General features: G+C 34.9%; 1 protein-coding gene across 3 annotated transcripts in view; it reads left to right on the forward strand.

Moving 5' to 3' along the window:
* The window catches only part of SLAIN2 (SLAIN motif family member 2), a 71735-nt gene that overhangs the window by 17824 nt on the left and 27145 nt on the right, over window positions 1-26766 (forward strand). For 2 of the 3 annotated variants that reach the window (XM_019741039.2, XM_019741040.2), the window contains exons 2-6: window positions 12658-12806; window positions 18674-18838; window positions 20703-20864; window positions 24010-24369; window positions 24822-24959. In XM_019741039.2, coding sequence (XP_019596598.1) covers window positions 12658-12806; window positions 18674-18838; window positions 20703-20864; window positions 24010-24369; window positions 24822-24959 — 974 coding nt within the window. The remainder of the gene's footprint in view (window positions 1-12657; window positions 12807-18673; window positions 18839-20702; window positions 20865-24009; window positions 24370-24821; window positions 24960-26766) is intronic. The other variant, XM_019741041.2, reaches the window with a different exon arrangement.

The raw sequence follows: 26766 nt of genomic DNA on the forward strand, positions 1-26766 counted from the left end.
TGGCCAAACAAAAATGCCTGTACATTGCTAGATGTTCCCTGCAGGCAAAATCACCCCCAAATATTGCCTTAAAGCGTACTTACAGTATGGTTTCAAGCATAACCAGAAACAGTGCTATATTTCAGGAATAAGTATCATATGCTAGTAAGTTTGCTTCATTTATGTTTCTAAGTCATAAAATAGTAATGTTCTAAAAATTAGGAAAAACTTAAGTGGTTGTGTAATTTATTATACAAACCTGGACAGAGTGAGAGTCAGAGGAGTGCTAGGATGCCAGAACAGCAGGCTTCAATTAGGGCTCTCTGGGCAAACTGGCTGAATAGTCACCCTCAGAGTAAACCTCATTTATTGAGCACCTGCTATGAGTAGAGCACTATGTTAAGATGATAAGCAGTAGTCAGAAGAACTGTGGAGGTTGGCAAGCCTCATGAAAGGCTTGGGTTAGACAAGTAAAATGGAAAGTAAAACGCCCCCCACCCCCCACCCAGCCCCGTGAAAAGGAACTATGGACAAAGACATCTGTGGTTAAACTCTCCATGATGCATAAAGTGAACATTTATTTGGACAAAAGGGTTTTGTACTGGAGTAGTTGGGAGAGAAGATTAAAGGATGTAGTTTTGGATCAGGTCACACAGAATCTTGAAAATTAAGCTGGGACTATATCCAGTGGGAAAGTTTTTGAGTTGTGAAATAATGTTATACTGATGTGTGTTTTTAGAGAGCTGAGTGGTAGAGGGTAGAGGATAGATCGGAAGGATGAAAGTCTGGTAGGTATGGGGAAACCAGTTGAGATTATTGTAATAATAATAATCTATATTGGGTGAGATGAGAGCCTAGACTCGACTGAGGTGAGTGAAAATGAAAGGGATGGATTTGAGGGACGGCAATGAATTGACAGGATGTACTGAGTATATGGAGAAAGAAAACAGTCCAAGTTAACGTAAACATTTTCATTTGTTGGCTGGAAAAATAATGGTGCCATTTTAGGTTTGTTTGAGGATATTTGATTTTGGGGGGATGTGTGTAGTAGGTAGTTAGAGCTCAGTGACTGCCACCAGGAGAAGGATTAGAACTATTAGAAAATCATGTATGTCCAAGAAACGATAGTTGGTTATCAAGAAACAAAAAGACTTCTTCAAAGTAAAAAATTTTCTAATAAGCATAGAATAAAATAGTAGGAACAAATACCTAGCTGTGTCTTGTGAGGCAGCAGTTGATAGAATAACAAAAATCATATGATACAGAAACTGAGGAAATAGAACTCAGTTTTTACACTTATAATGTGTATTTTTCAGACCCTCGTGTCATCATTTCTAGCTTAGGTCATTCAACTTTAATAAGTGATACGAAAAAAAAACTGATAGGAAAGAAAAGAAAGCTAAGGGATTGGAGAATAGGTTACATTTTGCCTCTTATGAGTATTTTGAAAGCAACAAATAAGGTAGAACAGGTATGAATTAAAATAGGAAAAACTTAGTTCTGCTGATCTTACAGCTGGGGTTACCAAGTGGTACACTTAAGAATAACTGTAGAATTTCCACGGTTATAATTTTTCAGGAAGAATGCAGTGGTCTATTATAAATTCTTCATAATTATCTTCTTCATTCTGCAATATCAAGTTCCTTTTCCACTAGGTACTGGGCAGTTTTCTTTGGGGGTGAGGGTGGGGCATAAGAGATGGTGTGAAATACTCTTATTCCTGACCTTGAGATGCTTAGAATCCCATATGAGAGACAATTATATAGTTATATATATATATATATATATATATAATTTATACATATTCACACACAACTACAAACTCTAACAATGGAGGACTAGATTGGGTTTTCTCTCCAGGACAACACCATCCCTCCCCCAAATGGATTTTATGCTTTCTGACCATCTCATTACTTCAGGTATCCCATGTACCCACTCTTACCTTTCTTTCTCTCTTAACTCAAAAGAAAAAGAGAAGAGAATGTCTGGACAGTTCTTAATATTATATTAACTTCAGTTCTATAAGCAGACTACAGTGTACCATTCTCTCTTACTACTCTGGCACATAACATAAAAATATTGCCAAAATTTCTTCAGCACTTCAATTACCTGATACTTTAGGCTAACCTATTGTTAAGGTTAAACATACATATTTAAATATATGTATATCTAAATACATATGTTTAGATTTCCTCCCATTTAGTTCACACTTTCACAAAATGGATAAAATAATTTCTAATAATTTATGAAACTAATTTTAGAACCTGTAGGAATACTGCAAATAGAAAATTCTCTGAGAGGACAGTTGTTTAATCTTTATTGTATCAATAAACCTTTGTTGCTAGTGTTTTATGGATTCTAACTTTATGCTCATGCCTTTTCTCAGATATTTTTGCAGAAACATCAATAATTAAGAAAAATATATTAATTTTTAAAACCTAAGTTTAGTTGACAATTAAAAGCCACTATATGTATTATTATCTGGGATTTGAAGGGTATATTATTTGCTAAAAATTATGACTTTTTAGCCATGAGTGCCATGGCTTCTATAGGGTAAGACCCCGTTTAAGGCATTTCAAAAATAAAGTTAGCTATTAAGCGTGGTACTCTAAAAGAATCAGTGTGAATTACACACACACACACACACACACACACACACGCGTAACATATATCTGTGTGTGTATATGTTTATATACATACACCCATGTGTGTTTTCTGTGGACTGAAAAATTCTGCCCTCAGTGGTAACTGCTCTCTTTGTACGTGGCTGTGTCAGAAAAGATACGTATTAATATCCACACAGACTGTCTCTTGCTTTGCAGCTATTGCCACAATTTGCAAAGTCTGGTGTTGAGACTCCCAGACTTCCTGATGTCTTTTCTGAAAAAGACACAACTCAGTGTCTGATTGCTGCCTAGGTTGGTCTCACTGAAACGATTGTTTCCCAGCAGGGCATGGCTAGGCCTCAACACTTCTCTAGAAAGTTTGTCTTTCTAGAGAAGCAGTTTCCAACCTCAGTTCTATAACATCTCAGGCAATATCAAAATTGTTTTACTTTTCTTAAAAAAAAAGAGAAAAAGCTATATTGGAATGAGAATCAAGAAAGTCATGAAATGAAAATAGAAGCACAGAGTGTCACTGTCTAAAAGATTGGGATTCACTACTTTAAAGCTTTTCTTCTGTCCGCTCTGCTTGCTCAGCCCTGTTTTGATTCACCACGTTGTGTTCTGTCCTCATACCTGTTCGCATATGTACCCTGCAGCTAATGTCACCTCAGTACTTGTACACTGCTCTGTTCTAAGACTATATTAATGAATCTGTCTTACTAATAATTACTATTATTATCGGTAACACTGATGATAGTCCTCTAAACACCAGAAGGGTGTTTTATATTTCTTCATATAAATGTAGTATATGCCTTGAAGTAAGCTCGTGGGCCAAATACTATAATAAATGGCATAATGATCAATCTAAAATTTCAGAAAGACTCTTATGACACATATATGGACTGAAGATATTTTTCTTCCATTGAGTTGTGATTTTGTGTTGCAATAGTGGGATTGATTACAACTTTGTATTTTATGTTGGTAGGGCTTAGGAGAAGAGAGCAGGAAACAGCAGTGGCTGTGAGAATGATTATTGAACTCTTTGAATCAAGGGTCTTGTGCATTCTTTTTAAAAATGGTAGTAAGCAGTAAAGTTTAATCATTAAGACCACAGATTCTGGAGCCATCCTGGTTTTGCCACTTAATGGCTACACTACCTTGGACTAGTCATTTATCTCACTGTGTCTCAGCTGACCTCATCTGTAAAACAGGGATTATAATAGTACCTGTCTCGTAAGATCATTGTGAAGATTGAAAGGGGATATAGTGAAATCATGTCTGACATGTAATAAGCACTTGATAAACTTATAAATAATAACATTTATTATTGTCCCATTGACTAAGAGATTGTTAAGTCATTATAAAACAATGTATCTTAATATATAGAATTATTAAATTATATTTGGTTGCGGGTAAAACCAGAGATACTCTTATTGATGAAAGTTTAAAAACAACAACATGAAAATAAAACAAAAATACAATCTCAGAATGACCACTTTGATCTTATTTACTTTGGTATGCTTTCTTTATCTTTTTTTTCATATGTGTTTTTAAACATTGTGATCATGATTATTTTAGTCAGTGTTCATTCAGGTGCAAATATTTGATCATCTCTAAATGTTAATCACTGTGCCAGGGATTACTGCATCAGACTTTTTTGAAGACAAAGGCTCTGTTCTTTTGCCTTGAATATGCCTACTCAATAAATAGAGAGGGATGATTTTGAGGTATTAAAATCTGGATGATTTTCCTTGGCCTGTAAAAAGTTGCACACTAATCTAAAGAAATTTATTTCAACACAATTTTTTATACATCTTTTCTTTTTACCTTAAGTAAAGTTAAATTTTGTCCTTAGCTTCACTAACCTACTTTCAACTGAATATACAATATGAAAAGTCATTACTTTGGTTACCATAAATTCACCAAAGTGACTCCAATCTCCCTCCTTTCTTAGCTCCATCATTTCATTATATGTCTACTATGTGTGTGTGCGTAGAAATGTCAGGAGAGATGTACTCCAAACTGTAAATAACTTTAGGGGATAGAGCTGGTAAAGGGAGAAAGGTTCTTATTACTCCATACATTTATATATATTTTTGTATTACTGAAAGTTGTCACACTTTTAAAAGATAATAAAGTTATATTCTTAGTTGCTTTTGTCACCAGTCATACTATACAGGTATGTGTGACATATGGGACAAAATACGATTTTTTATTATCAGTTTTATAATAATTCATATGCTTAATTACATTTCTACTAGTTCTCTCAGTATTTAACAATATACATAAAGTATATTTAATGGTGTTTAATTCCTTTGTAAGGATTTTTCTAAGGGAAAAAAACTGTCTTGAAAGGCCAATTTATTTCTAAGATTTTTAAAACAGCTTTATTGAAATATAATTTACGTATCAAAAAATTAACCTGTTGAAAGAGACTGTGGTTTTTAATATTCAGTGATTTTTATTATGTATACTGAATAGTGCAACCATCACCATAATCTTATTTTAGAATATTTTCACCATCCGCAAAAGAAACTTTGTACCTATTAGTATCACTTCCCATTCCTCTTTTCCCCACCCCCTCTCCCATCCTAGGCAACCACCAGTGTACTTTCTGTCTCATAGATTTGCCTGGCGTAGAAAGACATGGCATAGAAATGAAATCATACAATATGTGGTCTTTTGTGGATGACTTCTTTTACTTAGCATAATGTTTTTGAGGTTCATCCATATTGTAGCGTTTTTATCACCTCTGACACATTTTTTAAATGTCTCTTTTCAACTTACAAATACCAACTCAAAAAATTCAAACAGGACAAAAATGAATAAAGTATAAAGTAAGTCTCTTGTAATTGGAATGAGGGGAGGTGGAAATTTCCTTTTTGATAAGGCATATCTAAGTGGCTGCAAAGATTCTTTGTTAAAACACCTTGTTTCACATAGTGGGGACATCTGATAATAGTCCTGTGAGAGGTGTTTCAGGACCGTTTTCCTTAAGAAGTGACATTTAAGCTGAGACTCAGTCGAAAGTAGGAATGGACTGGCTGAAGTTGGGTAGGGGAGCATGAAGGTGAGGCAAGCAAGAGGGGAAACTGAGTTTGTTTTACTCAAGGAGAACAGCATGCACAAATGACCTTAGAAGCAAAAGTGTTGGTCTTTCCAGAAATAAAATTAGTACCATACAGCTGTTAATTTAGTTTTGGGTGGTGGAAGAGGGTGTAACCAAAAAAAAAGTACAGAAACAGCTTTTTCATTGCTTGTGTTTCAAGGGCTGTGGGAGCCATTTTTTGGGAAAAAACTATCTTAATGGCAAAAGGAAATGCATAGAATTTTTAGCAGGGGACTATTAATAAAGTCAGATTTATATTTTAGAAAACACTTGGCTGCAGTATATAGAATGGATCAGAAAAGAGCAAGACCAGAGATTTTTTAATTTAAAAAAAAAAAAAAAAAAACATTTTTCTTTTTCAAAATTGTTTTGGCGATTCTTTGCCCTTTATATTTTCATATAACTTTAGGGTTAGTTTGCCAATTTCTGTGAAAATGCCTGCTGGGACTTTTTTAGGCTTTGTGTTGATTCTGTAGACCAACTTGGAAAAACTGACATCTTGACAATATTGAGTCTTCAGATCTATGAACATGGTACATCTCTCCATTCATTTGTCATCTTTAATTTCTCTCAGCAATGTTTTATCATTTTTAGTGTACAATTCTTACACATCATTTGTTAAATTTATTCCTAAGTATTTTATGTTTTTGGTGCTGTTGTGAATGAAATTGTTATATTTCATATTCAAATTGTTCATTGAAAATATATAGAAATACATTGAATTTTTTTGCCTATTGATCTTATATCCTGTAATCTTGCTAAATACCTTTATTCTAGTTTGTTGGTTTGTTTTGGTAGATTCCTACAAAGGATTCTCTGTATACAGGATTATGTTGCCTGTGAATAAAGACAATTTTATTTCTTTCCAATATGGATGCCCTTAATTTCTTTTTCTTAACTGTACTGACTAGACACTCCAGTACAGCACTGAATTGAAATCATGAGAGTGTACATCCTAAACTTTGTTCCCAGTCTTAGGAAAAGCATTCAGTCTTTCACCATTAGATTTGTTTATTTATTTATTTAGACAGAGTTTGTGTAGGATTGGTATTCTTTTTTCCTTTTTCTTCTTTTTTTTTTTTAAGGAAGGCGTAGCTCACAGTGGCCCATGCGGGGATCGAACTGGCAACGTTGGTGTTATTAGCACCACGCTCTAACCAACTGAGCTAACCGGCCACTCTAAGTATTGATCAAATTAGTAAGTGAAGACATCTGGGCCTGGGCTTTTCTTTGAAGCAAGGTTTCTAATTGTTAATTCAATTTTTAAAATTATTTTTTTCACTTACAGTTGACATTCAAGTATTATTTTATATTAATTTGAGGTGGACAGCATAGTGATTAGACATTTATATAATTTATGCAGTGATTCCCCTGATTAGCTTAGTACCCACCTGACACTATACATAGTTGTTACAACATTATTGACTATATTCCCTTATGCTGTACTTTACATTCCCTACCAATTTGTATTTCTTAATCCCTTCACCTTTTTCACCCAGCTCCTTAATCCTCCTACCCTCTGGCAGCCATCAGTTTGTTCTCTATGTCTGTGAGTTTGTTTCTGTTTTGTTTGTTTGTTTATTTTGCTCTTTAGATTCCACACATAAGTGAAATCATATGGTATTTGTCTTTCTCAGTCTGACTTATTTCACTTAGCATAATACCCTCTAGGTACATTTTTCACGTAATTCAATTTCTTTTTATAAATGTCTTCAGATTCTCTATTTCTTATTGAGTTACATTTGGTAATTTGTATCCTTCTAGGAATTTATCTAATCTATGTAAGTTATTTTTTTGTTGGCATAAAGTTGTTCATAATATTCCCTTATAATATTATTCCCTTATAATCCTTTTAATATCGATAGAGTTTGTAGCAGTGTTCACTCTTTATTTCTGCGTTTGGTAATTTGTGTTTTCTCTTTTTTTTTCCTAGATAAATCTAACTGAAGAGTTATCAATTTTTAAAATCTTTTCAAAGAACCAACCTCTGGTTTCTTGTTTTTCTCTATTTTTCTATTTCATTGATGTCTACCAATATTTACAATTTCCTTCTTACTGTCTTGGGTTTAATTTGCTCTTATTATTTTTTATTTAATACTGAGATTGTTAACTTGAGACCTCTTTTCTTTGCTAATATGTGTTTAAAATTGTAAGTTTGCCTGTAAGTACTTCATTAGCTTTATCACATAATTATTGGGATATTTTTGTTTTTATTCAGTTTCAAGATTTTTTTTTTTCAGTTCAAGATATTTTCTGATTTCCCTTGTATGTATTCTTTGACCTGTGGTTATGTATAAGTATGATGTTTAATTTCCAAATATTTGGGATTTACAAAATTTTCTTTCTGTTGTTGATTTCTAATTCCATTGTGGTCCGAGGACAAGACTGAAAATTTCCATTCTGTTAAATTCAGAATGACTTTTTTTATGATAGTCTAGATGATGGTCTGTCCTGGAGAATGTTCCGTATGCACTTAAAAAAAATGTGTATTCTGTTATTATTGAGTGGAATGTCCCATAAATGTTAGGTAAGTAAAGTTGATTGATAGTGTTGTTCAAATCTCCTGTATCCTTACTGATTCTCCATGCAGTTCTCCTTTTTAGTTATTGAGAGGGCCTATTGAAAACTGCAAACCAAATTCCTGAATTGTCTTTTTCCTTTTAATTTTGCTACTGTTAATAGGTATACTTACATTTAATTTGAATATCTTCCTGATTTATTCATATGTGTCCCTTTGTCTCTGATAATATTTCTTATGTTAAACTCCAACTCTCTGGTTATTATTTTGGCATGGTTGGATTTTGTCTGTCATTTTTATTTTATTTTTTTTAAATTTATTTGTTTGTTTTCAGTTTGACTCAGTTGTTTCTGTTCTTTGTCCCTCCTTTGTGTTCTTGGTATGGTGAGTGATTTCCAGTTGCATCCTGGCCATTGTGGGCATTATGTTATGAGACTCATAATTATATTTCTCCTTTATTAGTAGACAGTTTCCTTACTTAGGGTGCCGTGTATGGGCCTGAATGGGGGTGGATGTTCAACTCTCTGCTAGACCCTGCTGATACCACTTCAGCAAAAGTGGAGCATGGCTCGCACTGCCTCCTTCCAGATGGATGGGCTGTAAGATCAGTGCCCTGCTGGGACCTACTGTCACATGGGGTTGGGGACAAAGGCGATGGCCTCCTTTTCCTCATTAATGCTGGATAGAGGTGGAGGCTCAGCTCCCCACTGGGCGTCTGAGACTTAATTTTAGCAGAAATAGAGTAATGAAGTAAAGTGTTTCAAGTTATTTTGGCAAGTAAACACTTGATAAATCTCAACCTTTAGCCATCAGTAAACTGGCTGTGTCCATGAGAAATAAATCCCTCTTGATTAAACCATATATTATTATTGAAGAAATTTGAAAGTATCAGAGTGAAAAAACGTTTTTAGTAGGTAAAATGATTATTTTGAACAAGTCTATGAATTTGTAAGAAATGAGCAAAGGAGAAGATACATATGTTACAGTTATTGCAGATACTTTTATTTGGGATTTTTTTTTTTTTTAATTCAGGGAATGAAACACCTTGGTCTTTGCTAAAGGAGGATCCTGTTACATGCAAAACTGAGCTCGTGTCCTCTGACAGGTGTAGAAGTACTTTGAAAAGTCAACCAAAGGTTCCCTGACTGAAGAATAATTTGTTGCCAATACCATATTGGACCAAAGCCCTCAAACATTACTTGGGGGTAGTGATGGGGCACTGAAATAAGAGAATAGAGTGAGAGGGGATAGTTGGCGTACCCCAAGGATTAGTAAATCAGCCTCCCCCTTTTCATCACTAGGAATGGACAGGTCCTACATTAACTTTCAACTATTAATGGAAGAAGGACCATTCTCTATTGCCAGGTAGGGGAATACATATAGGAATAGTGGGGGGAAAGGTAGTTTATCCGTGTAGGATCGGCAGGACTTGTTCAGATTTTTGGTGAGGGTAGGAAATAAAAAAGATGGAGGAATCCAAAATTACTCTCAAGTTTTTAGCTTTTGTAACTGAAAGAATTAAATGGGGTATAGAGGAGATGATGTTTTAGTTTAATTGATTTTGAATTATTGATGCTTAATTAATTTAGTTTATAGTAGTTTCTGTTTTTTTCATGATGCTAAAAGCACTTTATAATGTTTTTATAAACCAGTTTATCAAGATTTAATTTACATACTATAAATTCTACCCATACCTGTGTAATTTATTTAGCATAAAATGTATAATTCAATGAATTTAGTCTGTTTGCAGTCATGACACTGTTACCACAATCATCACGACCTTGTAATTTGAGAACATTTGTATCACCCTAAAAAGAAACCTCATCCCTATTCCTTCCTACCTCCAGCCCTAGGCAACAACTAATCTACCTTCTGCTCCATGGTTTTTTCTAGGTGTTTCTTATAAATGGAACCATATACTATGTGTTCTTTTGTGTCTTTCACTGAGTGTGTTTTTAGGCTCATTCATGTTTCTTGCACTTTTTAAAATGAGTTTTATGGCTAATAATAGAGGAACATGCTAAATACACGTGAGTCAAGTGGGTAAATTGTGTGAAACCAGTCAGTGCAGGGAAATTACGTATTGAAAGAGTGGTGATAATATCATAAAGTGTCTTTATTAATGTTTGTTATTCATCTATAGAGATTTTCCTTGCTAAATATTTGCTAACATAGAATATCAGTACATGATAGTTATCACAATTAAAGTTGGGATGCTGAAGTAGAGATTTGTTATGAGACATTTGTGGTATTTAAGTTGGAAAGAGAATGAACCCCACTGGTTTCATTTTTATTTTGAATTGTTAATAAGCTACTTCATAAATGGAGTCAGTGTCATTTTTATCCAAATCGATATATGGATTTACCCTATTAGTCTTGGTGATCTTGATCAGAACGAAGTAATTGATGTGAGGGACAGACCTAAGTTATGGAGAGGGGAGAGGAGAAGAGGGATAGAAAATGTACATGTTGCCATTAGAAAGTAGTTTGTCGATTCTGGTACTATAGAGATATATTTATACCAGAATACACTTCATTTTATTGCTCTAACTTTATTTGTGTAAAATGTGAAAATTATTAACTCCTCGCCTTATTGAGACATTTATATAGAAATATCAAAGTATAATTTTGTTTACTTCATAAATTCCATTTAAAATGTCTTAATTTAGAAAGCACTCTCGTTAGAATTCAAGTAACTTCACCCATTTTATACAGAGTCACATTTGAAATAAAGTAATGTTAATTGACATCATTGGAACTAATCTCCCTCACATCATCAGAATGGCTATTATAAAAAATCACAAGTACCATGTGTTAGTGAGCATGTGGAGAAAAGCGAATCCTTGTTTACTGTTGGTGGGATTTCAAACTGGTGCAGCCACAATGGAAAATATAAAGATTCTTCAAAAAACTAAAAATAGAATATACCATATGACCTAGCAATTCCACTTCTGAGTATTCAAAGAAAACAAAAATTCTAATTTGAAAAGACATAACATGTTCATTGCAACATTATTTGCAATAGCCAAGATACGGAAGTAACCTAGGTGTCCATGAACAGATGAATGGTTAAAGAAGATGTGGTATATACAGAGGGTCCCCAAAAAATGTATACACATTTTAAGAAAGGAAAACTGTATTAAAATTGTAATACTCAATGTATACTGATAACAAAAGATGAATAAAGTCACGTTTGACTTCTGCAATTACAAGAGGTGCTCAAAGTGGTTACCATCAGCATCTAGACAGTTCTGATTATGGTGAACGACTGCTTGAGCAACATTGACTGAAGTCTACTTGTATACATATTTTTGGCACCCTCGGTATATACAATGGAAGACTATGCAGCAGTAAAAAAATGAAATCTTGGTATTTGCGAAAACATGGATGGATACAGAGGGTATTATACCAAGTGAAATAAGTCAGGCAGAGAAAGACAAATACTGTATGTTTTCATTTATATGTGGAATATGAAACAACAAAACAACTGAACAAAAAAAACACCAAAAAGAGACTCAGCAACGGAGACCAAAGAGATTGTTACCAGAGGGGGATGGGTGAAAAAGGTGAAGGGGAATATAGTCAATAATATTGTGATAAGTTTACAAGGTGACAGATGATTACTAGAATTAGTGAGGTGATCACATTGTTAGGTGTAAAAATGTTGAATCACTGTATTGTACACCTGAAACTAACCAATATAATACCAACTAATTAAATTTAAAAAATTGATAAAAAAATAATTGGAACTAACCTGAGGGAAAACTATGAAGTAGGAAATTTAAAGACACCCTAGCTCTATTTTCTGCCCTTTTTCTTTTTGTATAACTTACCCAGGAGCTTATAAAAGTCCCTTTCCCCTTTCCTGAGATCGATGTAATATTATGAATTGATTCATATTAAGTAATTAATGACTTAAAGTATTGCTTTTCTCTGACATCATCGTTTCAAAAGAGGACTACAGAGTGGGTACTGCTTAACTAAAAAGGAAGGAATTACTAATGGTGGATTTTTGCATGACTTGTGGTAGGAAGGGACCTGGGAAGTAGAAAAAAAGGTATTTATCTCCTCATTCTGCCTCTAGATAAGACTTAATGATATGATTATATTGGGGAGATAGTCATGTACTATTGAAAACAAAATAAATTATTTTAAAGACAGATGTTTCCTTGTAGTTTTTGTAAAGAGATTAAGGAGAAAAGTAAGACGCATTTTAGGGTTGGGCAGTTGACCTCATTTGGGTTCATTTAATATTTGAGATTTACATTTATATTGATGGGTATAGTGTCATTTTCTTTCCGTGCATAAAGTAAATGTGGGTGATTTTAAACATACTCCATTACTTTTTACTCCCCTCTTCCATTTAAATCTATCCCAAAGGATCCCTATCTTTTAATCTTGTGTTTAGTAATGAATGTTAACCTTTTGTTTTTGTTGTCTTCTAGGCTATATTCATCACCAAAGAAAAAACTTACACCAATGCAGAAATCAGTTAGCCCATTAGTTTGGTGCAGGCAAGTTTTGGATTACCCAAGTCCTGATGTTGAATGTGCTAAAAAGTCTCTTATCCACAAACTTGATCAAACTATGTCAGGTACGTCTATAATTTTGCTTCTAAATTCATCTCTTTGCTTCCTTTAGTTAAAAAAAAAAAAAAAAAAGACAGATATATGTTGAAGTCTGTTTTAAGGAAGGCAATTCTTTGCTTGGTAGTGGTTTTCAAATCCCATTGTGCGCACGTGCTGTATTGTGCCGTACGTGCCGTATGAGTTTTTGCCATGTGCACATACCCTTGTTCTGTTATTCACTTCAATTGTTTTCAATCTCCTCATTTTTATTTAGCCTCATTTTAAAGAATAATATCAAGAAATAATGAGTATTATGTGATAGGCTTTTTTCTAAAGCAAGTAAAACAAATAACTATTTAAAAAATGTTTGTCTGGTATCATCTAACATTATCTCCCCACCCTTGGGGAAATTCTGGTTGAGAACCAAACAGACCTTGTTCTCACTCTAGCACTTAGTTACTGTGTGATTCTGTTCATTATTTAACTTCTGTGAGCTCAGTTTTCTCATAAGAATGATGAACCTTGTAAGGTTATTTTAAGGTTTAAATGATAATGTGTATGAAAGAGCTTAGCATGTTTTTCTGGCTCATAGTAAGTACTTAGTAAATGTATTCATTTCCCTTCCTTGTTGTATTTTTCTTTTTCTTTTAACTTGGCATTTTAGGTTTAAATTGCTTTTATGCTCTTTTGTTTAATAGCATTCACAAAGCTGACAAAGTGTGTCTGTGACTATCTATGGCATTTAATGTAGCATGCCAGTGTGGGTAGAAATGTAGGAAATACATTATTGACTCTTTCATGGAATTTCTCTCAATCTCTTTAAGAATGTGACTGTTTTTCTGGAATACTCATGTAGTGAAGGATTGATGCATGATTACTAATACTAAATAGGCTTTTTGTTTTGGTTTTTTGCTTTGTGTTTACCTGGCAGCCATGTAATTGCTTATTTTGGCTTTATTATGAGGCTGTGTGTTCTCTTGTTAAGATTGTAAGCTGAAAATGGTCAGGAGAGGCAAAGGGGAGACCAAACAGTTAAACTGGCGTACACTAAAGTGAGTTTAGTTGGCTGCAAGTGGTAATGGTGATTACACGAAAATACCAGGTCGGATGTGATTACAGAGCTTCTGAGTCTGTCTGGACACTGAAGTACTTTTCCTCTGTATAGAGAATCCCTTTTTAAAAAGCAATAGCCTTTATGTGATTTTTAAAATGTAGTTGTCTGAATATCAAGTGTTTTTAGAAATACATCCTGGAGATTATATTATTAATATATTCATAAGAGATTATTAGAAAGGTTATGTAGAGCTAGTAGATAAGCTAGTATTTCAGAATTTGAAATAACTGGAAAATGTCTAACTCATTTCAGTTAGATGATATTATTTAGACATTTATTAAAAGTACTTTTAGGACCAATTTTCCAGTACTCTATCTCACCTTAGAAATAATGTGAGTATATTTTACAATTTAATTAATTACTCACCTTTGCCCGCAAGCAGCCATCGATAACACATAAACAAACAGGCATGGATGGCATGTTCCAGTAAAACTTTGTTTACAAAAACAGGTGGGGGGCTGGATTTGGCTCATAGGCGATAGCTTACTAACCCTTGGTTTAAAACATCATCAGGAATGGGAACTATTAGCAATTGGTAATTAGCAGCTTAGACTTCGGGAGAAAACCAAAGCTGTTGCACCTCAAAAATAGCAATTTGAGTGAGTGGCTTTTTGCTTTATTGTAACAAGGGTATTAAAGATAGTAGGAGTGTGTAAGAGAAGCTGTTACTCTTGAACCAAAAACTAGGTGTAATCAAGTACTGGATCTATTCAACAGTGATTAGATTTTATAGCTATATGCACAGACCAATAGCTAGCTATAAATATAATGTATATTTACAGGAAAAATAAGTTGGCTATTACAACTTTGAACCTTATAGTCCTAAACTCCTTTTTCCCAAGTTGGAGATTATTTCTTAAATGTATTTTTTGATAAGGCAAAGAAAGCTTCTTGGGAATTGAGCTATTGTATGTTAGCAGAACAGTTTCCGCTCCGTCACTCTCAGCTTCTTTGCAGTGCACGGCCACTTGTTCCTAAGATGTTCTTTTTGGTGGTGTTGTTGGCTTAGGTGCATCTTATTTATATCATGATAGTGCATTCTCTTTTTTACCTTCTCCTACCCTCCCTGCTGTTTTCTTTTCAGTCTTCTCTGAAGATTCTTCCTTCTCTGTCCATCTTTATGTGTGGGGTAAACTTTACATAACATTTCCCACTTTAACCATTTTTAGATACCCAGTTCAGTGAGTGGCATTAAGTACACCCACACTGCTGTGCAGCCATCACCACTGGCCATCTCCAGAACTTTTTCATCGTCCCCTACTAAAATTCTGTACCCATTAAACTTCACATTCCCCCTGCCTCCTATCTGCCCATCTTTTAAGTTTAGGGTACCCCAGGTCTCTCTTTTGCCCCACTTCTCTCTGTTTTGATTATTTCATCCATTCATATGGTATTCAGTATCTCTATTCAAATTAATCTCATTCACTCATGTATATATTCACTTAATAGTTATTGAGAGCCAGTTATGTATCAGGCTTTGGGGAAAGGGTGGATGATGTATGATGAGGAAAAACCAGCACAATCTAACACTCATGGAGTTTATCATCTAGTAGGGGAAGCATTACTACAAACCATTTGTTGTTTTTTAACTCGGGATATGTAGTAAAGGAATGGTAGACTGCCTTGAGCTTCGAGAAATAGGAGTTTTACCTCAGGAAGTGATGTTTGACCTGAATCCTAAAGATTCAGGGAAATTTAAGTGGGCTGAGGGGAAAGGTGAAAGGGGGTGTAGGGTGGCCCGGGTAGAGCACAACATGTGCACAGGCTCCGGGGCGCCTGAGGGAGCGTGTGGGAGGGAGCGGGCAAAGGTGAGGAGCTGGAACAAGCGCCGTGGCTGGAGAAGAATCAGGCAGAGGGTGACGTGAGGCAAGGTCAGCAGGATGTGTAGGAGCCAGACTATCTGCAAGGCCTGAGGGACCATGTGAAAGGTTTTGGGCTTTATTCTAAATGCTATTGGAAGATATTAATATTAAAGGCTTTTATTCAAGGGCATGGTTTGTGGGGGCAGGAAGAGGACACTCGCATTTGGATGAGGTCTTCCTTAGCTATAGTGTGGAGAGTAGATGAGAGAGGGCCAAAAAGGAATATACGGAGGATGCTTTTGAGAGGGTTGGTGATGATAGCTGGGTAGTGTGTGTTATGGGGGAAGGGTGGTAGTGGAGATGAAAAGATTTGGAAGTAAAAGGGAATGAACCAAACAAATAGGAGGAAATGAGGGAAAGGAAGGTATCAACAGTGGTTTCTAGGTTTCCAGCTGTGTTACCTGATGAATGTTATCGTTTTGTGATAGGGACCCCAGGTAGAGAATTCAGTTTTAGCAAAATTATTTAGGAAAATTATGGAAAATTTAGGAAAATTATGAGTTTGGATTTGGACATGTTGGCTCTGGGGCACTTTTGCCAGACCCACGGGGGAGACTGAATGGTTGCTGTATGTGGGACTGCAGCTCAGGACAACTTAGCACTGGAGATAGAAATAATGGGAGGATTTAAGGCATGTAGATAATAGCTAATGTCATGGGTATGAATGAAATTTCTCAGGAAGAAGATTACGGTATAGACTGAGAAGATAAAAGGGCTGAGGACTTGAAATGCTAGTGATTAAATAACCAAGTAAAAGAGAAGAAGCTTCAAAGGAGATCGAAGACTAAAGAGATAGGAAGAAATTAGCAACTCCATTTCTGCTCAGATTGATATTTCTGAGATCATGTTACCTACTAATTATGTATAAAATGTGGTGTCTTGTCTCACAGTGAATATATTATATAAAACTATTCTGTCCAACTTCCGACACTATCCAACGAAACAAGAACTAAACAAAACATATGTTCCTCCTCCCAAAACCACTACTTTGCTAATATTTAAACCAGAAAATTCGGTCATCTTATTTTTTTTCCCTTTAATAATCCTTTCCAATTTATTTTTTTGAAGATTTTTTTTTTTTTTAATTGGGGAAGGGGAACAGGACTCTACCGGGGAACAGCATGCACTTCCAGGACTTCCCCTCCAAGTCAAGTTGTTGCCCACTCAATCTTAGCTGTGGAGGGTGCCATTCAGCTATCAAGTTGTTGTCCTTTCAGTCCCAGCCGCGGAGGGCACAGCCCAGCCCGCTTCAGATGCTGCCGCCAGTTACAGGGGGCGCAGCCCACCATCCCTTGCGGGAGTCGAACCGGCAACCTTGTGGTTGAGAGGAGGCACTCCAACCAACTGAGCCATTCGGGAGCTCAGAGGCAGCTCAACTCAAGGTGCCGTGTTCAATCTTAGTTGCAGGGGCGCTGCCCACCATCCCTTGCAGGACTCAAGGAGTTGAACCGGCAACCCCGTGGCTGAGAGCCCACTGGACCATTCGGGAATCGAACCGGCAGCCCCCGGAGCCAGGAGCACGGAACTCCAACCACCTGAGCCACTGGGCCGGCCCTCCTATTTTTAATATCTCCTTTTTTTATTTGTCAGCTCTACCACCTAGTTCAGTCTGATCTATTCAGCATCAAAATTTCCATCAAATGTTTTTCCTACACTGATTGGATCCTATTACTCTTGTTAAAAACCACGATGACATTGTCACTGCCGAGCTCAAGTTCAGGCTCCTGAGCCTGATGAGCAGACCTCCCTGACCTGGGCCCAGCTGGTTTTTCCTGTTTTGTCCCTCACCACATGCTGCCCTTTCTAGATTACTCACTCTTATCCCCTGAACAGACTGTATTTTCAACACCGCTTTTGTTCATGTTATAAACACAGATGAAAGCACTTACTTTCCCCACTTTTAGTGGCTTATCAAATTATTACTCATCCTCTCAAGACTGCTCCAGTGCCTCTGCTTCCAAAAAATCTTACCTAGTTTCTCTCAATTGTAATGAATTGTTCCTATCTCATCATTTCCACAAACATTTGCACCTTTATGATAGTACTCATTTCATCTGGCTTTGAAATCAGTTTTTTCTGCCTACACTACTTGGCTGTAAGCCTCTTGAGAAAAAGCACCATGTCACATTTGTCTTTATATTCTCACAGTGCTTTGCTGATGGTTATAAATATTGAATAAACTGGATTTTAGAATAGGGTGGAAGAAATACTATTTTAAGTATTAATTTTTCTTGTATATAATTGTACTTGATATCTTAGCCCTGTTTGGTACTTAGCCCTATTCAGTACCAAATAGCACAAATATCTTTTCCCTGTTTTGGCCTAAGTATTCTCCTTGTGCCAGAAAACTGGGAAGGGGATGACGGCGGGGTGGGGGGCGGAGGCTTTTCTCTTTTTAAAAAGAATTCTCACATATTTTCACCTTAACCTCACCCAAATAGTCAATATTGCTTTTCCCCCCCCCCAAAATTCAAACTTTGTAAAGGCTATTTTTAAAAATCATTTCACAGTTTTATAAAGCAATACAGTTTGTATAGGAAAATGAAAAAATACAAATATGCTTTTAGATTTATTTTATTTTTAAAGGCCATTCAGGATTGATACAATTGTAACGAACTTTCTAATAAGATAGAAGTAAATTCCTTTAATGGCTAATAATTTGTTGAGATATTCTTCCTATGATATTATTTTTGTTGTTTGGTGTGGCTACTATTTTACTTGCATAGCACAATTTTAAATAATGAGAATATTTTGTTGGGATTATTAATAGGATGTTTTTCTCCCACTACTATAAGAATGTTTCTGTATTGAAATTTAGATAATGACTTAATGAATTTCTTAATAGGGAAAATTTTGTAATAAAATGTTAATTTTTTCCAGTTATTAAATTTTATTTCCCCCCTTCTCATTTATGCAGCTCTAAAGAGGCAGAATTTGTATAATAATCCTTTCAACTCCATGAGTTACACAAGTCCTTACAGTCCAAATACAAGTAGCCCATACAGCAGTGGTTTCAATTCTCCGTCCTCAACCCCAGTACGACCTCCTATAGTCAAACAGCTAATACTTCCTGGAAATTCAGGTAAGGAAAAAATGAAATGGAGTGATTAAAGAATGGTTTTTAACTTACTGCCCTACCTCAGAAAACACCACATTCATCAGTAGTTCAAGTTCTTTCATTTATGAAACTTTTAACTGGTTAGAGGAAATGTCATTGAGGAGCTAGTTGGCACCAGGTACTATATACTAGGCACCAGGGATACAGATAAGCCAATTTACATCCATGAAGTTTTCTTTAGCATATACTTTAAAGTTTTTTAATCTGGCTTCATTAGATAGTGTCCCAAGCTTGATTATTTTAACCAATAGATGCTTATTGAATAGCTTGCTTGGGGTGTAAAAGCTACAGAGTTAAAAACTTTTTTTTATAGAATTTTAATTAGCTTTGATAATTGCACTTAACACATAATATAAGGTTATATGTAAATGGGCTGAACGAGTGTTTAGAGCCCTAAATGACATGGGAGGGACAGATGGCTGTAAACTGGGGAAAGAATGTTCTGCTGCAGTTCTGTGACTGATGTTACTCTGTAGCTTACTGTTCTTTATGAATCACTCATTCAGTTACTCTCACTGCTGCTGTTGTCACTGCTAATTATTTTACGTTCCTTAAAAATTATTGTTAGCCAGCTCACATTTTTTACCTGAGTGCTCCCTAGTCTAATGACTTTATTGACCCTGCTGTTTGCTCTATACATAGGTTGTTACTTGCTATTCATACTTATTTCACCCGTGACTGACATACTGAAAAGTTTAATCTGCTATATTTGTTTACTGTAAAGGATTTTATTCAGGCACTGGTTGAGCTTGACTTTGTAGTACTTTTCCTATCATGTGCACTGCACTCTTCTTGATAATGTAAACATTAACTTTTTTGTATTCTTCTTGCTCTAATGTGCCTTTCATGTTGGAGCTGATTCTTACAGTAAAGAATTCTGGAAAACAAGCATTTCAAATAAACCCATATTAGAAATAGTAGTAACAGTGTTGGGGGTTTATTATTCTCCACTAGAAAGTGATGATCTGATGAAAGCATTTTCTTAGAAACAAGTTAGACTCTTCTGGATATACCGGGGTTGCCAAAAAAATGTATACACATGATTTGTATTCATCTTTTGTTATGAACATATATTGAGTGTTACAATTTTAATGCAGTTTTTTCCTTTCTTAAAATGTTTATACATTTTTTTTGGCACTCTGTATATATTCTTTATTCCCCTGACCTGTTTTCTATCCCCCTTTTGGATTGGAGCTATAAAATACCTTTTGTATCTAGTCGTTTTCTTCATCCCATCTTTGTACTTCACTACTAAATTTCAGAGAACTCCTTGGATCATAGTTTTGCAAAGGAATTTTGTAAACATGGCATAATGTAGGAGAAATGAGCTAGTGTTCTTTTTTTGGTTTGTTTATAAATTTCTAAGGAATCTTGATTTTCCTCAAATTATAGTTTTCTGATTTAGGAAAAATAGATGCTTTTATTCAGGGGAAAAGATGATCATGTTTGCTAATGACTGTGAATTTGGGAGGAGAAAACACTACATCATAAACGTATCTATTTATAGAACAGTTTAATTGGCTATCTTTTGAAACTGTGTATTATTGAACCCTAACTACTTGCCAGGAACTCTGTTGAAAGCTTAACTGTTTCATAAGTTATAGTTAAATGAAACTGTGTTTTGTGTTTATGCCATAATATATGAAGGAGTCTATAGCCCTCTTTATTCTTACTAAGGTCGATTTTTAATTTCAGTATTTTGAAATTTTACAAATAGAAAAGGCAGAGTAATAATGAACTGAATCAAAAGATATAATATCAAGTTAATTGCAACAGATGTTGACTCAGTTTTTGTTTCACCATAGTTTGAATCTTTTTCTTTATTAAGGTAATTTGAAAAACTCATCAGACAGAAATCCTCCACTCAGTCCTCAGTCCTCTATAGACAGTGAGTTAAGTGCTTCAGAATTAGATGAAGATTCAATTGGATCCAATTATAAGCTAAACGATGTAACCGATGTACAGATTCTAGCTCGGATGCAGGAAGAAAGTAAGTATTTTAATTGTTAAAGTTGAGGTCTTTCATATTACACAGTTTTGTCATGGGTGTTATACATGTCTTAAAGTAGTGTGGAATAGTAATGTAGTGAGAGTAGAAATGTTGCAATTTTAGAGGCTTATTGAATATATGGGCTTGTTTGTTAACTTGGTTTTGGAGTTCATTTTATGTAGAGTAGTTTGCTGTGCGAGAAAGACAGGCAGGTTACGCTCTGCTTTTATGACTGGAACACACCCTGCGTGTGACTCTGCACTGGAACTCACTAGTATAATGATTACTCTAGTACTCTGTTTTCTTAGTGTAGACCAGTGTTTCGTCACCTTTTTTTCATTATTGCCTCCCTAAGGAACCTTTTTAGATATTTTTCTCCTTTTCGCCCCCATGAAATTTTAATACCACAGATATACTCTATGTCTCTATATATACTATGAGGTCCACAAACTATTATGATATCTTAAGTTTTTTTTCACACCCCAAGAACCAGTTTTTACTCCCTTTGGGGCAAATATCACCTCCCTTAGAATGTATGGTATAGAATATAAAAGACATTTATGAGAAAATTGGAATTGACTTTAAATGAAGCATGCGGTATTGCTTTGCAAAGTGGTCCCTGCAACTTTTTAGGTCACAGACACGTTTGAAAATCCCATAAAAATGATGTTCCCTGTCATCCCCAGAATGTACATGTGCACACACTTTTTCATACTATTTCAAGCGTCCCTGGCTCTTACCTGAGTGTATTATTCTTGCCTGCACATTTTATTGTAGATGTCATGAGCTTAACTGTGAAGTAATTTCTCTAAAGTGGTCCCTCTAACCTTTACAATAAAAAGATCCTTGAAACACACATTTCTGAGTGACAGTTGGCTGAAGGTAATGGAGCATTGCTGTAATTTAGTTCAAAAACTTTGTTTTAGACCCTTTTTCTTAATGTAAATGTATAGGAAGTTTTATCAAGCTGTAACACTTATTAGGAAACTGCAAAATGCTTCTTACTCTGCTGATTCATTTTCCATTTTTACACAATTTCCCTTAGAAAGATAGGAAGAGTTGGTGCTTGCTTTATTTATCTTTAGCCCTAGAAACTAGTAACATGGTACTCTCTTCTTCTGTTAATTTCATATAACACCACACTCAGACTGGTATTGTCAACTAGTGAGGGGCTAGTTATTGTCATGGATGTGGAAGAACAAAGAATGCTGCCTAACTGTTGCTTAGAATAAACTCACTCATTTCTTTTTTGAACCCTAAGTTTTTAGACCCCAGTATTTTGTTACAAATACAACCATTTGTTATAGCTTTCATACTGTGCTTTGGTAACAAAAAAAGAAAAGAGAAGAAAAAGAAATTTTAGCCTGACTGTAATAATCCTTTTAAGCCATCTACATACACAAATATTTATTTTCCTGATGAATTAAAAAAAGATGCTAAAAATGTGTGATACCTCCTTGAAGAGGCCAGTTTTTTGTTTGTTTTTTTTAAGAGAATGATTTTCCTTTTTACAACATTGTTTCTCCAGTTTTTTGGTAACAGAAACATAGAATTACAGATTTGGACTGTTAACCTGATTAATAAGCCCCCTCATTTTTAGGATGAGAAACATACAATCCTGTAATGATTGTGACTTCCTTAGTTCCCCTTGTTAGTGGAGAGCCTCCATCAGGATCTGGGCTTTTCCTTTCTAAAACTGTTCTTTTCACTGGTCTGTTGTCTTTCGTTAGGTAACTTCAGTGCCATATTTGCGATAACAAGACACTAAGTAATTTGTCAATTACTATACGGGTTCCCAAACCTGACTGCAGGGCAGATGGGCCCCAGGAATCTAGTTTTATAGATACCATGGTGTGATTCTCATTCACTACTTTGAAGAACCATATTGATAGCACTTTTTTGTACAGTAGTTCCCCTTTCCGTGGGGATAATTTCAAAGACCCCAGTGGATGCCTGAAAGCCTTTATATACTGTGTTTTTTCATGCATACATACCTAGGGTAAAGTTTAATTTATAAATTAGGCACAGAAGAGATTAACAATAACTGTGAATAAAATAGGACAATTATAGCAATGTACTCTAATGAAAGTTACATGAATGTTGTCTGTCTGTTTCTCGAAATATCATATTATACTGTATAACAGTGTATATGCTGAACAAAGGAGTGATTCATGTCCCAGGAGGGACTGGAGTGGGACAGCGTGAGATTTCATCACGCTACTCAGAACGGTGTACAATTTAAAATTTGTGAATTATTTCTGGAATTTTCCATTTAATATTTTCAGACTGTGGTTGACTGGATAACTGAAACCGTGGATAAAAGGGGACTACTATATGAACATATAACTTAAAAGTTTGAATACTACTCTATAATAGAATTTTTAGACTAGACTGCCAATTGTTAGCAGGACTTGCTCAAAATATTACCTAAATTCTATGCTTTTTTGAATTGTAATTTTTTTCTCAATATGTATCAACAATTCTTTTTATTTTAGAAGTTTTTATACTATTTGAAGGACTTCTAAAGTTGCTTGGGTGTTTCTGGAGGTACCAAGATACATAGGGGAATCCTTTGAAAATTCTTACTTGATGGCTTAGAATTTAAGGTTGTTTTATTGAAGTCTCTTGGGTTATGAAGCAGTTGAAATTTCATTTATGCCCAAGTATTGACTTCCTGAGGGTGGTATAGGAGTTTCCTTCATCATCTTGAATAAGATTAACTCAAGGATTTAGTATCCAGGGAGTTTATTTACTCACTTTGTGTTCTTTTCACTGGTTGGACACTAATTATTTTCTCTCAATATTCCTTTAATGTTAATCTCAAATTTGGATTACTGTCTTTAGGAGTAGAAATATTTCTAAATATGGTTGTACTTGTAGTATAGATTTCAGATTCAAGAAGAAATGTCGAAATTGCGCAAAGGTTTATAAAATTTCATTCAATTTAAAAATAACTTTTTAGATGTGGTTTATATATCCTTTATATGGGAGGATGTCTGAGATGATTCAAGTGGAGAGTTATCCTTCACACTTTTACACCCTATTTGAATTTCTCAATGACAATTTTTTTGCTTTTAAACCTTAAAATATTTGAATGTTTAAAAATATAACTAAAGAAATAAAATAACACATTCATTATCGTCAGGTCTCCGGCAAGAATATGCAGCCACCACATCTCGGCGCAGTTCTGGTTCATCTTGCAATTCTACAAGACGGGGTACTTTTAGTGATCAGGAACTTGATGCACAAAGTTTAGATGATGAAGATGACAGTATGCATCACGCAGTATACCCTGCTGTTAACAGGTTTTCACCATCACCACGCAATTCACCTCGACCATCACCTAAGCAGTCACCCAGAAACTCACCTCGGTCACGGTCTCCTGCTCGGGGAATAGAATATAGTAGAGTGTCCCCGCAGCCTATGATTAGCCGCTTACAGCAACCTCGCCTTTCACTTCAAGGCCATCCCACAGATTTACAGACAAGCAATGTTAAAAATGAAGGTAATTGGAATGTTTCTGGAAAAAAATTGCCCTTCATATTTCAGTATGAAAGTAACAGTTTTACCAAGGTTTCGTATTTCAGATAAATACATCAAGAATTTAGTTTACTATTTTGTTAATAGTGAATCCATACAAAAATAGAGAAAGTGAATTTAATTTTACTTGATTATGTCAGTTTTGCTTTGTTCTATTCATGAGGTAACCTGGATATAGATTTTAAATTGAATAAATTTATGGCTCTTTTTAAAGGTTCTCTTACTCTACTTATTTATTGAATCTGGGTTGAGTTTTTTATTTTTATAAGGTGTGTACTTCCTTTTAGCCCTTCTAAAGCATGTAGAATGCTTAGATAAAGAATTTGATTTTTGAATGCTAATTACTATTTTAATTCTTTCTCTATCTGGAAAAAATGGTTTGATTTTTTTTTTTTAATTAAAATTATTTTGTCATAGAAAAACTAAGACGCAGTCTTCCAAATTTGTCCCGAACATCTAATACACAAGTTGACTCAGTGAAAAGCAGCAGAAGTGACTCAAATTTTCAAGTGCCAAATGGAGGAATACCTCGCATGCAACCTCAGGCTTCAGCCAGTAAGTATCTTTCATGTATCAGTTATTTAAAGGAAAATGAAAATTAAAGATACTAATTTGGTGCTGAATAGCTCTATTAAACTATATAGTAAAATGTAGCAATTATTAGTTTCTATAATCATAGTTATATTAAAATTTAAAAGTTGTCCCTGTAAGGTAACCAATTGTATTAGTGCTTTTGTTTGTATGAATTCTAGTCTCCAGAATTTTAAAATATGAAAGTCTAGCTATTTAATATGTAAATATATACTCCTTAAAAACCTCACTTCTGCAATACTGTACTTTAAAAATGACAGGATTCCTGGGACAGACCGCTTAAAACCCAAGCATCTTTTTTACTAGAGCATTAATAAAAACAATAATAATCCTATGAAAATACTAGTACAATTAAAGGCATGTTAAATTCTTCATAAATACTCCAGCAAATATAGAACTTCATTTTTTTTAAAAGTTGAGGGTAACTTGATGGAAAAGAAGGGTTGAGACTGTTGAATTAAGGAGACGTATGCCACATAAACAAAGATCAGAGAGAATCATGCAGAAAGAACTTCTAAGAAAGAGTGGTCAAACGGAGCCGAGAAGTGACGTGGGAGTAAGGTGGGCACTGTATGCTTTTACTGAGCCAGCTGATCACAAACGAGTGAAACACTTTCCGAAAAGTATTGCTTATTAACTAGGATATATATACACATAAGCATGTAGTCAAACCCGTTTTAAGGAAACTATCACAGTTATTTCTATGCCCTTAGAAATGCTCAGTCTGCATACCTTGTGTCCCACACCTCTCATCAGTCCTGTAGCCAGTCGGGCGCACTCAGTTCCTTTGTAGCACGTTACCATCAGCGGTTGAAGTGGCAGCCGTGATGTGTTTCTTCATTTCCCAAAGCTGTGAGGAAGAAGGTACAAACATGAGGTTATTGATTGTTCATTTATAACTTGTTTATTGAGTAATACAACTTTGGAAGCATTCGATTCTTTTTTAACGCCCTTGCACTCTTCCTTGGTTCTGTTGTGTTTAGCTGACTTTGTGTACTTTGTGTTAAGCTGCTGTCACGTAGTTGGCAGCTCAAAAATCAACAGGCCAGGAAAAAACACATTTGAACCAAAATGACTTTTGTGATATTATTGATAAATTTCCTTATTTACCAATTGCATATGATATTTATGTTACAGAAACTCTTGTACTGTATTGTACATGCATAATCCTCTTTAATCCTCAGAATAATTCTATAAAGTAGATACAGTTATCAACACATTTTATAAATTAGATTGAGCTTTTAATGGTTAAATTAACTTATCTGTGCCCATAGAGTTTGTAAGTGGCACGTTAGGATTCAAATCCATGTTGATCCTGCTCAACAGCCCAAGGCCACCCAGAGAGGGGTCACATCCTGGTTTAGAACTAAGACAGAAACATTGTCCAGAAATACTATTTCTTTTTTTTTCTAAGATAAACTCTAAAATGTAAGGCACTATGGAAAATTGTTATGTAGACATTTGTGTACCTTGTTTATTCAGCTGGATATATGCAAAAACATGTTTTGTACCAAATTAAAATTTAAACTTAGTATTCTAGGTCTTGTGACCTGTGTAATTAAGAGTGTCATTGTGATACTCATATGTACGCTTAAATGGTATAACCACCTACTGATTCCCTACAATTGTTTTCTGTAGGTGAATTATTTTTCCTTTTTCCCCCCCAGAAGTTGACAATTAAGGAAAATATATAACGACACATAATGAGATTGTAATCACTAATTTACTTTTAAGTGGAAAATAAGTATACAGTTTCATAATGGTTTATTTC

Source organism: Rhinolophus sinicus, linkage group LG02 (genome assembly GCF_036562045.2).
Source record: "Rhinolophus sinicus isolate RSC01 linkage group LG02, ASM3656204v1, whole genome shotgun sequence".
Taxonomy (NCBI): Eukaryota; Metazoa; Chordata; class Mammalia; order Chiroptera; family Rhinolophidae; genus Rhinolophus; species Rhinolophus sinicus.